The 17,515-nt window shown below is 43.5% G+C and overlaps 1 protein-coding gene across 1 annotated transcript in view; it reads left to right on the top strand.

Moving 5' to 3' along the window:
- The window catches only part of LOC147029162 (uncharacterized), a 341,518-nt gene that overhangs the window by 250,152 nt on the left and 73,851 nt on the right, over positions 1 to 17,515 (top strand). Inside the window, exons 11-15 of the mRNA XM_085880090.1 lie at positions 587 to 709; positions 10,405 to 10,662; positions 11,111 to 11,242; positions 12,557 to 12,685; positions 13,899 to 14,027. Coding sequence (XP_085736216.1) covers positions 587 to 709; positions 10,405 to 10,662; positions 11,111 to 11,242; positions 12,557 to 12,685; positions 13,899 to 14,027 — 771 coding nt within the window. The remainder of the gene's footprint in view (positions 1 to 586; positions 710 to 10,404; positions 10,663 to 11,110; positions 11,243 to 12,556; positions 12,686 to 13,898; positions 14,028 to 17,515) is intronic.

The following is a 17,515-nucleotide window of genomic DNA, read 5'->3' as shown; positions in this document are numbered from 1 at the left end:
TTGATACAGAGGATCAGCATGACCCCAATTAATGTGTAGGGGTACCCACGTTTTCCAGTACAGCGAGGTGTTTTAAATTACAAGCAGTAGTTATGTTTTTAGTTCATTTACGTGATCTCGGGGTGGGGGGGGGGGTTGCTTATACAGAGCTGTCAGTTTCCCATACACCATCCAAATTAAGGTATGCGTCAGAAGAGCGTCTTACATGCTTGGACCAAGATCACCCGTAGGGCAGGTACTTTGTTAGTTACTTTTAATATCTCATCACAAACGAGGTTTGCCATATTCTGTTGCTGTTGTTTTTTTAAACATTACCATGGTGTGAGAAGTCATCAGGCCGATGAAGGAAGTAGCTGTTGCTTGTAGCATTTATTCAAGGAATGGGATTTTAAAGCTCCCTTGTTAAAGATAGTGTAACAAAAAGATAATATTGACCTCTTTTAAAATATTTTTTTGTTTCCAATACTGTGTGATAATATGGAAATGCTGAGAAACTCAGCCTGCATACTTGATATTTATATGAATCCCTCGATGACACATCTGATCAAAGGTATCACCATGCATCGCACGTACGACTGTTCAACAGATGTGGACGAGTGTCTAGAAAACATTGGAGGCTGCGAACAGCTCTGCAGTAACGTCGCTGGTTCATTCAGATGCTCCTGCCACCACGGATACTTGCTCAGCCCTGATGGTCAAAGTTGCTTGTGTGAGTAAAACAATAAAAACAAGGACAAATGTGTCCAAGAGCAGCATCCTAAAGGTTTTGTCGGCTAAAAAAAAACAACAACAACTTCCGATATTTCGTCACGTGCCTTGATTAAGCCAATAGCGAGACCCGTCATAGTGTATTTACGTATTTAGGAAATATAGTGTATTTACGAAATAAATAGTGTATTTACGAAATTACAATACATTAAATGGAATAATCTTTAAATAGTAGCGTGAACTTTTCGAAACTTTAAAGCAAATGTCCGAATATATTTAAAAGTTCATGATAGACGCTCTCAAAAGGAACCCTCAATGCGAGGATGTGTACAAGTGTTTAGTATTTAAGGAGATCCGGATCCTGTATATAAAAGAGCCGAGTCCTAATATAAAAGTTTTGGCTTCACAAGAAGAAGAAGAAGAAGAAGAAGAAGAAGAAGAAGAAGAAGAAGAAGAAGAAGAAGAAGAAGGGAACAACAACAACAACAACAACAACGCCGAGCTCTCTGAGAGCAGCGTTCGCTACATGAGATGCTGCTAAAAAAAGAGTCTACTCAATTAAAATTTTTATCCAACTATGAAACCTGAGCTCTCAGAAAATCGTTAATTTTGATCACTGTGGTTATGATACATTTATTTGTTTATTTATTCATACTGAGTCTGCGGCTGCATCATTTTCTGGGGGGCACAGCTGCGTTGCTGATGCAATGCCCCTGTTACCGGCACACTGGGACTCATTTTGCCAACCTCAGAAGGATGAACAGGCTGAATCAACCCTCCCTGATGTTAATTCAACAGCCCAACACAGGATCTTAAGTCAAAGCACCTTAACCATTAAGCCAACACTAAACCAATGGTATATTTATTTATTCAACAGACATATTGATGAATTTTTTTTCACCCTCACTCCTTTGCCTCTCATTCATTCTAATTGATCCTCTTTCCTTCTACCCTTCCATCCCTTCTCTCCCTGCTCCTTCCATGTGCCACGACATACTTTCCTCTCTCTCTTTTTCCATTTTTGTCTCCTCCAACTTGCCTGTGGTTATTTAATGCCAACAAAATACATTACCTCGTCTTGTTTTTAAACAAATATTGTGCAGCAATGACAGAAAACGATGAATACACAACGTTGAGTGTGCCAGCTGCTCTGTTTTTATGTTTTATTGAAAGCCGCAAATACCGCATACGTACGTACTTCCAATTCCTCGCCAATTACCTCCACCACAATTGGTGGACGGAGGTTATGTTTTCACCCGTTTGTCGATCTGTTTGTGAGCAGGGTGTCTCAAAACGTTGTGGACAGACTTGGACGAACCTTGGTAGACAGGTTTTGTGTGTGACAAGGACGAATCAATTTGATTTTGGTGAAGATCCGAATTGAGATACGAGAGTTTTTATGCCTCTGCTGACGAAGTGGCCAAAGGAATTATGTTTTAGGGTTGTCCGTCCGTACGTCCGTCCGTCCGTCTGTCCGTGCTAAAAAAAATTTCTGTTTTCTCTGAAACCGCTTATCCAATTGACCCAAAATGTTCAACATCGGTGTAACTACTCATGTAGAATGTTTCAATGATAATTTTTATGATAGGTCACGTGGTGTGGCAGGTGTGTTGGAAAAATGGAAAAACTTTGGACTTCTGTATCACCAAAACCACTCCTTGGAAAAAAATTGAAACTTGGGACATTTCAAGAACTCCCCGAGAGACACAGGCGTGATTTTTTTGCTCATCAGGTCATAGGCAACTTCGTTATGACGTCATAATTTCATACGTCAAATGCTTTATCCGATAAGTATGAACATTTTTAAGGATAATCTCTGGCTAAGTTGTATTGGGGGGGGGGGGGGGTGGGAAGATGACTTCATCGGTCATGTGGTTCGGCAGCCAGATTTTTTTTTTTAACATGTAAACCTCCGAAATGGCTGAACAGATCGAAGCATAACTTCACGGGTATGATCGCCTATCCATGAGAAATCAAAAGTTCTCCACCTATGATGTCATAGGTCACATGGTTTGGCAGCTACAGGTATGATTTTTGGAAGAATAAACCTATAAAAAATTTCCCCAGAACAGCTTGACAGATCGAGGGGAAACTTCACCAACATGTACCCCAAGTGTTGGGGATATCAGGGCATTCACAAGTAATTAATAGGTCACATTGTCTGGCAGCCATATTCAGGTTAGGTATGGGAGCATGCGATGGAGCAGCGAGTTGCTGCATCCACTTTCCTACAGTACTCTAGGGTCCACCGTCTGGCTATCCCCCAGAGAGATAACCGGCCCATCCCCATCTCCTTGAGATGTCAATCAATCTGCTGGCATCACGGGGCACGTGGTCGGCCCATTGTTCTCGACTCATGAGGCTCCCTCGCTGAGAGAATCTCGTGAGCAGGATCAGCGTCAGGAAAACGAGCCACGTGTCCATTCAACCACAGCTGATATTCACAGACGATACAGGTAACAAATCTCATCTGATTCACAGCAACTGCTTGTTGAACACAAAGTCTGACCAGTGATGGCCAAGGATTTTCTGAAGGGACCTGGTCCTGAAGGAGTTAAGTCTCCATTTCAGATCCCTTGTCAGAATCTTGCCATTCCCAAATGATGCACCACAGCTTGATCTCTCCGACATCGTCCCGAGAATCCAGCCCATCGAAGCGCTGAAAAGTGTGGAGACCAGCACACACCCCGAGTGAACTCCAGTAACAACTGGAAATAAGTCAGAGATGGAACCACCACACCTTGCAGCACTCTCAGTACCAGAGCATAGTTCAGAAAGCAGATCGATCAGTTTTGGAGGCACCCCACAAAGACCGAGAATCCTCCAGAGAGCATCCTGATAACTGAATCAAATGCTTTACAGAGATCAACACGAGCTGCAAGCAGCCCCTGCCAAAACTCTCGTCTGCGTTCGGTGAGGACACGAAGAGCAAGGATACGGTCAATCGTTGACCTCTTTGGTGTAAAGCCTGACTGCTCTGGACGCTGATGTTCAAGCAGATGGTGGCGAACCCTATCAAGAGTTATCCAAGCAAAGACCTTGCCCGGCACTGAGAGCAGCATCTCCACTTAGTAGTTCTTGTAGCCCTGGAGATCTCTTTTCAAAGAGGGACAACAAGGCTCCTCTTTCAGTCAGTTGGGATGATGCCTGTATTCCAAACAGGGCACAGAACTGCATGTAATGACCTGAGTACAGCATTTCCACCAGCCTTTAGAAGTTCAGCACAGATGCCACAGTTCCCAGGACCTTTACCCCCTTCCGATGGGTTCACCGCAGTCTGTGTTTCCACAAACAAAGGTGGTTCACAGTTGATGGGAGGGTCAGCAATAGGGATAGTTACATGCCTGACATCCAACTCAAAAGCTGTTAGCTCAGTTGGTCAGCCTGGTACAGCTGCTCAAACTAATCAGCCCAATTGTCCTTCACTTCAGAATCCTCTGTGAAGAGCCCACCACCCTTCACTCGAACTGCAGTACACCAAGTGATGGGCTTGGAAGAACGCAATTTAAGAATGAATTCCTCGATAAGGAGGATGAGAATCACATGACCACAGGTTTTGCTCCACCCCTTCATAGATCCCTTGCACATCGGCCTCCTTGTCCACACTCAGCACACATATAGCTTTACGCCTCAACGCTCTGAACACCTCAGGTCTCCTATTAAGCTTAGCCCCTGCGACTCTGGTCAATGGTATCCAGTGTTCCTTGGCAGGGAAATCTCTTCTCCCCTGATGGTAGCTTCCAAGGCATGTTCTGGCAACATCAAGGATGGTCAGCAAGAAGGCACTCTACAACTCTTCAGGATTCCCCAAAACACTCAGACATCCCAAATCCCGACTCAGCCTGTTTGGAAACTCCTCAGCTCCCCTCTTATCCTTGAGCTTGCAATTATTGAGCCAAGGCTGGGATGGTACTATTCTCCTACGTTTAAGCTGAAACTTAGGAGTTATTACAACAAGCCTGTGGTCATTAATGAGGAGCTGAGCACTCCTGTAGACCTTGCAGTTCTGAACCAGCCACCCTATATCCATGGCTTCTTCCAAAGTCAAGGAACTTCCTGCTATTCTGGTTCACAGGTCCAGACCCATGGGGACCAACAGATGTCTCATAGTCATCCCAATCAGTTCCAGTCAATGCATTGAAATCTTCCAAGACTAGAAGAGTATCTCGCCTGGGGCAGTGATCAACCACAGACTCGAGCGCACCATAGAATGTCTCCATAGTGAGATCACTCACCTCATTCAGAGCATATAGAGAGTCCATGGAAATAACACCCAAGGAGTGACGAATTCTAAGTCTCATAATACACTTCTTGACCGGTGTTACCTCAATTATCATGGGAGACAGCTTATTGGATACAGCTACAGCAACTCCTTGGGTATGGTCACCATCAGAGTGACCAGGCCAGTTGTCAGTATCACCACCTACAATAAACTCACCACTATCCGGTCTCCAAACTGCAGAGAGTGCTCCAATATCGATGCTCAAATGCTGGGGCTCAGATGATAGCAGAGACAGGTGATCATCCTCATAGGGATAGGACATTCCAAGCACCCACCCAAAGGGACCGTCCCATAGTTTTCCTCTGATTGTCAAGGAATGGGGGTCCCGAAGGCTTGCCGCAATCTCGTAATCAGGTGAGTTGCCATGTGAAGGGCAGGTGCACAGGATGTACTCCCATGGAGTGGGTTTTGAGTTTTCTTTGTGTTTTTCTTGCGTTTTGCGGAGTGAATGTTTTTATGGTGGCCGGAGTGCAAATCCTGCCATGGACCTCCGAGAAGAAGGTGACCCATTTTGCTCCAATGAGTGGTTAACTCCTGAAACGTCATTCTCTCCATGCTGCACCCATGGCGGTGAGCACGCTTTGATCACAATTCTGTTAATTTGTTCCGACATCTGAAGTCTGAGCTGCATGGTGATGGTTTCAAGGGGATGATCACTTTGAGTCCATTGTTGACAAGTGGATAAAAGAGAAGTCAGAAGATTTCTCAGCCTGGTTGTTTGGCTTTGACAGTTAAGGTGGCTGCTTAAGATCCTGGGGTTCTTGAGTTCAAGCCCCTGTCATGCTGCTGAAATAGCACCAGGTGGGTTGACTCAGCCTGTTATTCCTCTGAGGTTGGCAAAATGAGTACCATCTGACTGGTAACGGGGGGCACTGCCTCAACAGCACAGCTGTGACCCCAGAAAGTGATGCAGCCAACCAGCCATATGCTGAACACAAATAAATAAATTATTAAGTATTATATTATCAGGGTGTTGCTACTTTGAATAAAAAATGGGGATGAAGGGTGATTGCTTTGATAAATTTTACTTATTTTATTCTTTATTTGTGCTGAAGTTGCAAAAGCATTGTATGTGTTTGTGTCTGTCTGTCTGTCTGTCTGTCTGTCTGTCTGTATATATGTTTTTTCATACTTCCACTTGTTGTGGTGGCATAATTTCATGCTTTTCAACTGGACATGAACAACAGTGCATCACCACTGCTCCCGAGTATGAGGGTACCGCTGATGCAGCAATGCCCCTAAACTGGGACTCATTTCACTGACCTCAGATGGATGACAGGCTGAAGCAACCCCACTGGGTGTGAATCCAATGGCCTACAGGGCTCAGAACTCAGGAGCCGACAGCACCCTAAGATCCCAAGCTCTCCACCACCCTAACCGCAAAGCCAACACCAGGCTTGTACCGGGCTTCGAAGCCAGAAGTATATATTCAGCGCGCGCTCCACCACAATCCTTAAATCATGTAAAAAAAAAAAAAAACAAATTTTAAAAAATCGTGTTTTATTATGTTTTTCTCTTGAGATTTTCGTCCTGAGAAATGCAGCTGTTACCCCGCAGCTCTTGTGTTAACCATGCATGAAGAACGTTGAATCAAAGGAATCTGAATAGTACGTTTCAATTCTTCAATACTTCCACTTTTTCACGAGAGTGACTCGACTTCAATTCACTTTTTCCATCATTTTTTTTTTAAATCTTGAATATTTTACAGTTTCTAAGGGTCAGGGAGTAGTTGTTGCCTACATACAGTAACAATAGACAACACCTGACTTGACTTCAGACAAACAGAGCTCGTCACATTGGGTGAAGTGAATTGTAACTTACGAGCAGAGTACCTCCCCGATGGGCGATCTTGTTCCAAGCATGCAACACGTTCTTCTGACACACACCTTAATTTGGGTGCAAAATGCATAAAAACAATTTTGATCTCAAAAATAATTGGTTGCTTGAATTCAATGACCAAATATGAAACTCCGCTTCAAATTTCAAGTGAATCGGATGAAAATTGACAATTTTAGAAATCCGGCCTATGTTGACCTTTTGGCCATTGTTGAGCTCCAAAATAATTCACTGGTTGAATTCAGTGACCTAATCTGAAAATCCTCTTCAAATTTCAAGTCAATGGGATGAAAATTGAGGATTTTAGAAATACCACCTTCGTTGTTGACCTTGGGCCTATGTGACCTTTTGGTCCATGTTGACCTCAAAAATAATTGATTGGTTGAATTCAGTGACCTGAAATATAAATCCTCCTCAAATTTCAAGTCGATCGGATGAAAATTGAGGATTTTAAAAATCTTACCTAAGTTGTTGACCTTTGGCCTATGTTGACCTTTTAGTCCATGTTGACCTCAAAAATAATTGGCCCTGAAAAATAAATTCAGCGACCAAAATTGATTGGATGAAAAATATAACACGTGATGATAACTTGTTTCCGATTTGGTTTCAGGATCCCAGTGGTCAAGGTACATTTGTTCACCAGTTACAAGTGGAAAAGTCAGCTGCACCTGCATTAAGCAATTTGTAAAGTTTGCCAAAGCCCGTTGTTGGTTTAGTATTTAAGGTGGCTGGCTTGGGATCCTCGGGTCCTGATTTCGAGCCCCGTTGGCTGCTGAATTAAACACCATGTGGGGTTGACTCAGCCCGTCATCCTCCTGAGGTCGGCGAAATGAGTACCAGTGTACTGGTAGAGGGGCACAGCATCACTGCTGCAGCTGTGCTCGAAGAAATGGTCGGAGTGGCGACCCGTCCAAGATTGTGCCAAATAGCCAAGGAAAAACTGCTTTGGTAGTTCCAATGCTCTGTTCAAGAGTACAGGTACAAGAAGAAGAAAAAGAAGAAAGTTTGCCAGATGATGTTGTCCTTTTCTGTTTTTTGTGAGTGCTGCTTCATGGGATGCATCTTGCTGAAACCTTGTATATGCCAAATTGTTCATTGATAATGGTAAAAGCACTGCCATGACAAATTCCAGGTTCTGTGGATCTTTCCGTGACGTAAATCTGCCAATCGTCCAGGATTGACGGCTTAATCTTGGTTCGATGACCCCAATCAGGACAGCCGGCAAATATAACGGTTTTTGAGTCCGTTATAATTTACCGGTTGTCCTGATTGGGGTCACCTTATATACGAGTTCACTGACAAGGAACTTCAATGTAGAAGAAGGCGATTAAGGCCATCAATGCCTGTGCTATGATTGCCAACCTAAAGTTGTTTGTCCGTGCTCTATTATTCTTAAACTAGCAGGGACCTGTAGAACATCTGTCCGCACAATGTAAAATGTGACTTCAAGTCTTCACTCTCATACTCTCATCCTCAGGTGTCAATCCCCTCCCCACTTCAAGCTTTCAAGCCCCCTCCTCAACCATCATGGATGCCTTTCCATCTCAATATCCCGAGAGATATGCAGAAAAGATGTGTGACCATGAGCGGGTCATGGCTCGTCATGGACGCCTGTCCAGGTGTGCCAAGGAAGGACTTTGTATGATGCAGGATGCCCAGTCGGTGTGACTGTCTTTGGAGGCCAACTTTGAAATTTGGTTTGCCCAAGAGAGATTGTGGCTGATAGTGAGATGCAGAAGTTTGAATGATTCAATGTTCTCAAGAGGATTGGTAAGAAAGTTGATGGGAAGTTTTGCCATACAGTCCTTTCAGAGAGAGAGAGAGAGAGAGAGAGAGAGAGAGAGAGAGAGAGAGAGAGAGAGAGAGAGAGAGAGAGAGAGAGAGAGAGAGAGAGAGAGAGAGAGAGAGAGAGAGAGAGAGAGAGAGAGAGAGAGAGAGAGAGAGAGAGAGAGAGAGAGAGAGACTTGTATGGATTGAAAGACATACTGTATATGAAGTGTTTGACCATCTTGTTATTTTGTCAAGGTCTGAAGAGAGGAAAGAGGTTGCAGCCTGCCTGTCTGAAGGATGAGGAATGTCATAGTATCGGGTGGAGTCATCAGCCAATAGATAAAGAGGGTTTTCCAGAGTCAGAAAGATCATTGATGAAGATTCGGAATAAGACTGGGCTCCAGCACACTGCATTCAGGGAGTCCAGCCTGAAAAGGGAGAGGAGATGAAAGGATTCTGTTGATAGTCACACATTTACTCCAGGAGTAGAGGAAGTCAGTTAGCCATGTGTGGAGTTGGCCTTGGATGCCATAGGCAGAATTTGGAAAGCAAGACAGGATGCCAGACTGCATCAAAAGCACGAGATATGTCCAGAGAGAAGGCCTTGATTCCATGTCTGACATTGAGGGCCTCCGCCATCCATTGTTGGGTGAGTCAAAGCAGCATGTCCTGATGATTGGAAGTAAGCTGATAGGTCTGGAGTTCAGGGCATTGGTTTTTGCACCTAACTCTGCAATGCAGTGATGTTGGCTGATTTCCAAGCAGATGGAAAATGACCGAGGAAAAATGATAGGGTCAAAAGAGGAGAAAGAAGATATGCAAGAGCAGCAGAGCAGGTTTTGAGGACATGTCAGCTGTTGCCATCCTGTCCAGTTACAGAATCAGTTGAGGGTTGCCAGAAACGTATCCACCTTCTCCGGTGTGACAGGTTAGGGTGAGTCCAGAGATCAAGGGGTTGTGGTCACAATATTTGGAAGCACATTCGTGTGTTTCTTTTGTCTTTTGACCACCACATTCGTCTATCGTTTGATCATCAGATCTGTCCGCTATTTATCGTGCATCGTCTTCCCTCACGTATTTCTTTAATAAACCACATGAATATTGAAGTGCATCTTCCTGCCTTCGTGCCTTCGTGCACGTTCAGACCAACCCCCGGCTTCACCGGAATTTGGAGGATATTGAATTTCATCAGTCTCACATTATTAGAGTGTGGTTAGAAGCACAAGCGCTGCACACTCGCAACGACTTTAGTGAATATCATTTGGTTATTTGCAGAGGTCTTTGATCTCTGGTGCAGAGGATCTGAGTTTGTAGGATCCCCTTGACGTGACAACTGCAACATTATTGAAACTAAATGCATTCAGTGTAAAACAAGACTGTTCAGTTTAAGCTTTGTATCCCATGAATAAGCCGGATCTGGATCTGCTGACCTGAACCAATATCTGGAAGTGGTTTGCACATCACAATTAAACGTGATAAATGAATACTCGTTCTTCGATCCAATGCAACTCATCCGTCCGCTTCATCGAGATTTTAATGTGAAGGCTTTCACTCTTACGGCAATGAGACTGTTTGTGAGTGAGGTGTTGCTGCCCTTTCAGTCCACATTTTCATGTTGCGTTGGAGGAGCATTGCAGAGACTTAATTGGTCAAGATGCAAAACTTGATAGCTCTCGGAGATAAGAGATCAGGAGGCATTTAATTGCGCTGTTGTCGCCCCGATCAACAGGGAAAATATTTAATTTTCAGTGCAAGTTATTTTTGAGGTGGAGGTAAAAAAATGTTTTGGTTGTTTTCTTTGTCTGCAGACAATCATCTCAGATTGCCACAACTCCTGACTGAGCTGCCTGCGGCGCACGCCGTCGGTTTGCCAAATGCTCAAATACCCAGTGTCGCGGCGGGAAAACCACCATCCCTACTCGTTGAGCAGTTGCCGTCTGTGCAGTACCACCTGATTCGGGAGAGCGGTGGTAAAAACGTCGCTGATTCAGTGGAGTATTATCAGGAAGGGGAAGATTATGTCTACCGAGAACATCGCCAAGAGCACGTATTGGTTCAGCAGTTTGGTGAGTACTTAGCGCCCTCCGGTGACTTGTATGTCGCAAGGAAACATTTTGTTAATATCCTTGTCAGCCTCACCGGAGTTATCCCGTCTCGGCATTCATGATAGACCGGGTATTATAGACTCACAACACGGTGACCCTCCATGCCTGTTATTTAATTTAATCAATGTCATCCGTGCAATCTCTCTGCTCGCATATTGCGGCATCTATTCCACAGTTTCTCCCTCTTTGCTCTTTCTTTGTTATTTTGTCATCGTTCTATGGGAATCCTTTTTTTTTTGTTTTTGTTTTTAAACTCCTTTTTGTTTTTTTCTTTACTGCAGAATTGCAAAAGGCGAAACGTTTGTGAGCAGTCGATTTTTACGTGTTGGCGTTATTGCACGTTTGAGGTTCTTTTGACCGAAAGTAAGATTTCTTCATCGACGTCATGGCTTTTTCTCACCCGTCTCAGTTTGTCTTGATGATACATTTGGACCAGACTGCAGCCTCAGCTGTGACGACTGCTCCAACGGCGGAAAGTGCAACAAGTCGGTGGCTGGCTGTGACTGTGCCCCGGGATGGACTGGTCTTGTTTGTAATGAGAGTGAGTGCCACTGAATAAACAACAATCTCGCAGTTTGTACGGCATTTCCCCTCTTGCTCGATGTGAGAGCAAATTGCTTTTGACACAAAGCCATGTGCTTCCAGAGAGGTAACGTAAAGCAGTTGCACGCTCGCCTTCAACGGACGAAGCACAAACCCTCCGTTGTTTGTCAAATTCAGACGCCAAGTGGAATTCACGGCTCAGCTGCACAATCAAACCGGCAAGCAAGGCTTCTGCAGTCTTTACGTGCTGCTCCATAAACTGACAGAGCACGCTAGATCTGACAACGCTTGTCTTTGCTTCAGTCTACCAGCTTTTATATTTGGTTCAAATTGTGCAAGTAAAAAAAAAAAAAAAATAACACAACGAAGACACGAAGACGAGGAAAGTTTGCTTGCACGAATAAACTTGCAGGATGCACACTCACGGTCTACCAGTAGTAACCCTCTTCTTGTTGAACTCCCAAACTCTCGGCTCAGTGCTCACCTCCACCCATTTGTTTCTCTTTTCTCTCACCTGTGGAACCAACTTCCCCAGTCGGTTTGGTCCCATTCTTCCCTCCAGGGCTGATGGCTGTTCACTACTACCTGGGGTTATCCCCTGTCCATACACATGATCTCTTCCATTCAAAATTGACCCCATTCCCAAGAACTCCCTTTTTTCCAGGTCATTGTGATGTTTTTTTCCCGATCCTTCACCTCTTTTTGTATGTGAGTTGGCAGTTAGTTTGTTCCTTTTCTGTTTCATCCCCACTTTCCCCCTCCCTCTTCCAGCTGTGCTTCAATCAGCTTGTGTGCAGCTTGTTCTCCCCCTCCCCTCAATCTCACTCACTCTCATTTACATTCTGCTCTCGTTCTTCCTCGAGCCTCGACCATGTATAAAAATTTTGTTACAAGGGCACTCGGTAGACCGTGTTCCTCTGCCACGCAATGCCTCATCCACGAGAACATATCGGGCCCAATACATTTTTGAAATATCATACTATATATCGTTTTTGGCCCGATCAATGGTGAAGAATCACTTTAGAAATTAAATAATTCTTGTATCCAGATCCGCATTCAGATCTTCATCAAAATCTAACCAGTTCGTCCTTGTAAAACTCCCTAACTGTCCACCAAATTTCATCCGGATACGTCTACAACTTTTTGAGTTATCCTGCACACAGGCAGACAAATAGACAAACAGACAGAAAGGGGTGAAAACATAACCTCCTTCACCTTCAGTGGCGGAAGTAAAAAAACTTGTTTTTTTTTTTTAATATTTTGCTCAAATCAAGTTAAACTGTTTGATGATTGACGTGCTGCTGCGTGCTAGCATGCGTGCAGGGGTTCTTTGGCAAGGACTGCATGGAGCGATGCACGTGCAAGAATGGTGGTTCATGTGAGCCAGCCGTGGGAAAATGCCTCTGTCCCCCAGGAGTGTATGGAACCATGTGTGAAAACGGTGAGCTTTCTTTAACCCTGAAAATCCTTTTTCGTAGATTCAGTTGATAAATTATTGAATTTGACATTGCAGAAACAAGTAAAACTGCTCCTGAATTCTGGTGAGTAAATAAATTTTAAACTGATGCAATTGGGGAATATCGGTCTTCAGCATCCAATGATACTCCAGATCGAGCCTGTTTATACAGCAAACATGGATGGATGAACTGACGGGGATAGTTGTGTGAACTCGTCGTTTATGTACAATGAGGTGCAAGGAAAGCAATGGCAAAAAATTTCACACCGACTGAAGCATACGGCTCCGATGGGTCGAGAGAGTTAGTTACACATTCGTTTTATTCGATGGCATACACGGAGAGGTAGCAATTACCTTTGAGCTGTCGAGCCTGGGCTCTTTTCTCGGCCCGACTATAAACTGTCGCTTGAGATCTTAGGTTCTTGAGTTTGAGCCACTGTCTGCTGTTGATTTAACACCAGGTGGTGTTGACTCAGCCTGCCATCCATCCGATGTCGGCAAAATGAGGTTGGAAATCATTTCCCCAACTTCGGAAGAATGACAGGCTGAGTCAACCCCATCTGGTGTTAATTCAAGAGAAAGAAAGAAAAAAACAGGGGCTCCAACTCAAAACCCTAAGAACTTAAGCCAGCCACCTTAACCATTAAAGCCAGCACCAGGCTTGGAGGACATTGAAGATCTCACATTCTTTAATTGATAGTACGAGAGCGGCACCCTTGTCAAGTTCTAAATTCCGTCCCTCATTGTCACTCGTAAGCAACAGGTAAAGCACCCATTGTATTCCTTGCCTTCAGACCATTGCTAGCAGCAGATAACCTGTCTTTGGGATGTGCACCAGAGCCATGAAACTACTGGGTTGGAGTGAAGGTTAGGACTAGGGTTGGGGTTGTGTCAAGTCTCATTGTTTAACTCCATGATGAGGTTTAAAACAGTTTTGTAGTGTGCATCAGCTAATGTCAACACTACCAATGTAGGTAGAAAGATTGGAACTTTTGTCTGTGTGAAAGGGTAATGTCAGTCTCTGCAAAGTGCTAACACTTTAAACATCAGCCGCACCTTGTTTCTCACTGTGGTGAACAATAGCCATCAACTTTTAGTTGATAAAACCCAACACAGGTAAAACCCCTTGAGATCTTTCTAACTGAACAATGACCTAAGTACAAACCTGGTATGTAATTGTAATTCAGTTGTACCACAGGGTGCCCACGAGGGCTTTATGGCACGGATTGCACCAAACGTTGTACGTGTCCACACCATGGCCGTTGCCATCGTGTCCATGGAGGCTGCTTGTGTGACCCGGGCCTTTATGGACGCTACTGTCACCTCCGTGAGTCCGCTGCACATCCTACTCCTACAAAGCACATATCTATTACTCATCAACATATCATGACTTCATTATTTTCATTTACAAATATCACTTTTCAAGACCGATTTCATTCACACTTTCCATCAACATCATGTGCAGGCAACTCTTGATACTTCAAATATATATGCACGCTATAGAACATGCGGAACAGCGCAAGTTTGAACTAGAACGGCACTCGGTAGAGCGCTTACCTGCACCAAGCTGAACAGTTTACCTTTTTTTGCATCTCACTGATGGGTCGGATCAGGGTCCGGACCTTCAAAATCCAATTGGCTCGTTATTGTCACACACCCAACGTGTCCACCAAGTTTCGTCCGATACCTTGCTCACGGACAGAAAACAGACAAGGTGAAAACATAACCGCCCTCCACCTTCGATGGCAAAGGTAATTAGCAAACATTGTAATAATATTCATAAAACTATTACCATTGTTCTGAAAAAAGCAATGGAAACAAGCACTAATACACTATGCCTGGTGTTGGCTTAATGGTTAGGGTGGTGGTTTTGGGATCCGAGGATCCTGAGTTCAAATCCCCTTGACTGTTGAATTAATACCAGGTGGGGTTGACTCTGCCTGTCATCCTTCCGAGGTTGGCAAAATGAGTGCCAGCATGCTGGTATCCTGTGTCGGAGTGGCGACCCATCCAGGATTGTGTCCAATTGCCCAGGAGACTGCTTTGGCAGCACCGATGCTCTGTACAGAGTATGGTCCCATTGTATTTTTTTTTTTGAATAATACACTCCATTACAACAATTCAAACCACAGTCTTCATAAGTTTTTGGTCGTAACCTTTTTAGCTCAATTTATTTGAAATCCACAATTTTGGACTGAATGTGTACGTGGCGGCCTTAAAATCACTTTACCCCTCTGCGGTGAAGCATTCGGTCGTAGTGATTCCACAAATGCTGCACAAGATGTCTCAGAGTACTTGACGACAAATTCAGTGGTGCGAGGACCAACGATGGAGTGCAAACAGATCCAATAACCGATTCCTCTGCACAATTGAATTGGAATTGAATGGTGTGTTTTGATCACAAATCGGAACATCAATTTGAAAACAAACCTGCAGTTCACCAGAACTTCGGCTCTGAGTTCGTTCCGGTCACACATGCACAATGAAGATTAAGATATATATATATATATATATATATATATATATATATATATATATATATATATATATATATATATATATATTTTTTGTCTGCCTTGTCTGGCACTCAATCAAAATTGAAATCATTACAAACAGGAAACTTACTGTTTTTAAGGACGTCATAAAGAACACAAACAACAGGGACGAAGAACTGACATAACTTGTTAAATAAGGTGGTATAAAAGACGCTGCAGCAATGGCAGTAAACTTCTGAGTAATTTTTCTACGACCTTTAAAATTTCTCTTTGGTTTCAATCGAATGATATACTTGAACACTGTAGGGAACACAAATCGCCTTGTTGACGCTTTCAAAAACCTTCCATCTATCCGTACTTGGACAAAATATTCCCGCATTTTACGTCATCACGACCAATCCAATCTGTGTAATGCTTAACGCAACTCTGTTTTGCGGTTGGGATATTCTGTTGTCACCAAGGATGTCATCAACTTGTTACTTAAGGTTCTTCTTCACCAGACCTATCGTGAAAGCTGATGACCACAACATGCACGTCCCACGGTTATTGTGTTTAAATCGACAGTTTATACCTGAACACCTTTTCAGTCGCTTTTTTTGAAATGTTATTGTGTGATGGGACAGCTCTATTACCGGACCCTCTTTGTCCTTCGTGCATTTAACGACGACATCATCAGCTTTCTTTTGCCCTCGATGGTTCTGTCGGTGTGAATCATATGTCTGACAAAAACTATCCGCTCTTCTTTCTTCACAACCATTTGTACGGAATGCTGTTACGATCTCTCCAGTACTTTGATGTCGTAAATCTTGCAGATGTTCCAATGCACTTACTTCAAAACTCGATTGTGTCGTTATCTCCTCTGTTTCATAAGAGAGGACACGCAGTCGTTATTGTGAATCAAGAAGTTTGTCTTGTTCATGTCAAACACTGCTGACATTGTTGTCACGACTGCACATTTGTATTATTTATCACTGAGTCGCTCATCTTGTGCTGACGTGCCAAAGCTAGCGTCTCGCTTTTCAGATAACGACACATGATCCCGACCGTTGTATAAAGACGCACTTCACGTTCTGCAGAATCTGCTCATGGAGCTGTTTTTTCTTCCACGACAGGCTCTTTGCCGCATGTGCATTTGCTCTTTCGATCTTTAAAGTTGGAGCCTTTGCTTCCAATTACACAGTCCTTTGCTGACTGCGCGTTTCAATAAATGTGTTTCAATAAAACACACACAAGGAAATCTAACACAGGTGGAGGCCATTCAGCCCATCATGCCTGCGTGAACACCACACAAATTGATCCACGCAAGATCCAAGGAAGAAAAGGCAAAAATGTAATTATTTTTTATCATTGTATTTTTTTTTCTTTTTTTTTCTTTTTTAAACTTTTTGTATTTTTTGGGGGGGGGATTTTTATCTATTTATTTATTTGTTTTCTTTTTCTTCTTCCCCTCAGGGGAGGGGACATGGGCTTGGTTAAAACATTAAAGGAAGAACGAACAAATCGCTGCTTGAAGAAGTTAGAGCATCATGTGCATTTGAAGTGCTGATGTGAAAACAGAAACTGTCATACTCTGGTTGAACACATCACGCGTACAGAGAACGTGTCTGAAGAAATCAACAACGCTGGGTCCAGTGGAGGGAAGAAGAAGGAGAAGAAGGAGAGGCAGGATGTGTACGTCCTGAATGGACGGGATAAAGGCTGCAACCAAGCTGTTTTTGCCAGAGCGGCGGGAGGCAGTGCAGGACAGGGATGTTTGGACAAATCTGATCATGAAGGTCACCAGAAGTCAGACACGACTTGACGGAACCACGTGTCTCAATGACTCCCCACGCGTCCATCCTCTCTCCATTGACCCAGATTTGCCTCATTTTTTATTTTTATTTTTGGCATATTGCATATGGCTGCAGTCTACTACTAGAGGGGGAGCACTTGGGAGAGTGCAAAACCTCCGCCGCCAATACTGCTGGGTCACTCAAGTGAACCTTATATCTTATTCATTAAATATGATGTCAACAGTGCTGACAGAGTTATAGTTCTTTTCTCCATTTTTTTGGGGGGGGGGCGGGGGGGTGGAAATCACTTAAAACATGCAGAAATGCAAAAAATAGAAATCGAAATGTTGTTGAAAAAAAAGTTGCAAAAAATTTTTTTTTCTCTAACAATTTTTTTTTTTGGGGGGGTAGAAATCACTTAAAATATGTAGAAATACAAAAAAAATATTTTTTTTCTCTAAATTTTTTTTTGAGTGGGTTTCGCAAACAATTTATTTTGGTAGGAGGGAACAATTTTTGGGGGGGGTTGCAAATCACTGAAAACATGT

Source organism: Eptatretus burgeri, chromosome 4, assembly GCF_056783735.1.
Source record: "Eptatretus burgeri isolate ZD-2024b chromosome 4, Ebu_testis_v1, whole genome shotgun sequence".
Taxonomy (NCBI): Eukaryota; Metazoa; Chordata; class Myxini; order Myxiniformes; family Myxinidae; genus Eptatretus; species Eptatretus burgeri.
The sequence above is the reverse complement of the archived record's forward strand: the minus strand, read 5'-3'. Positions and strand labels throughout refer to the sequence as shown.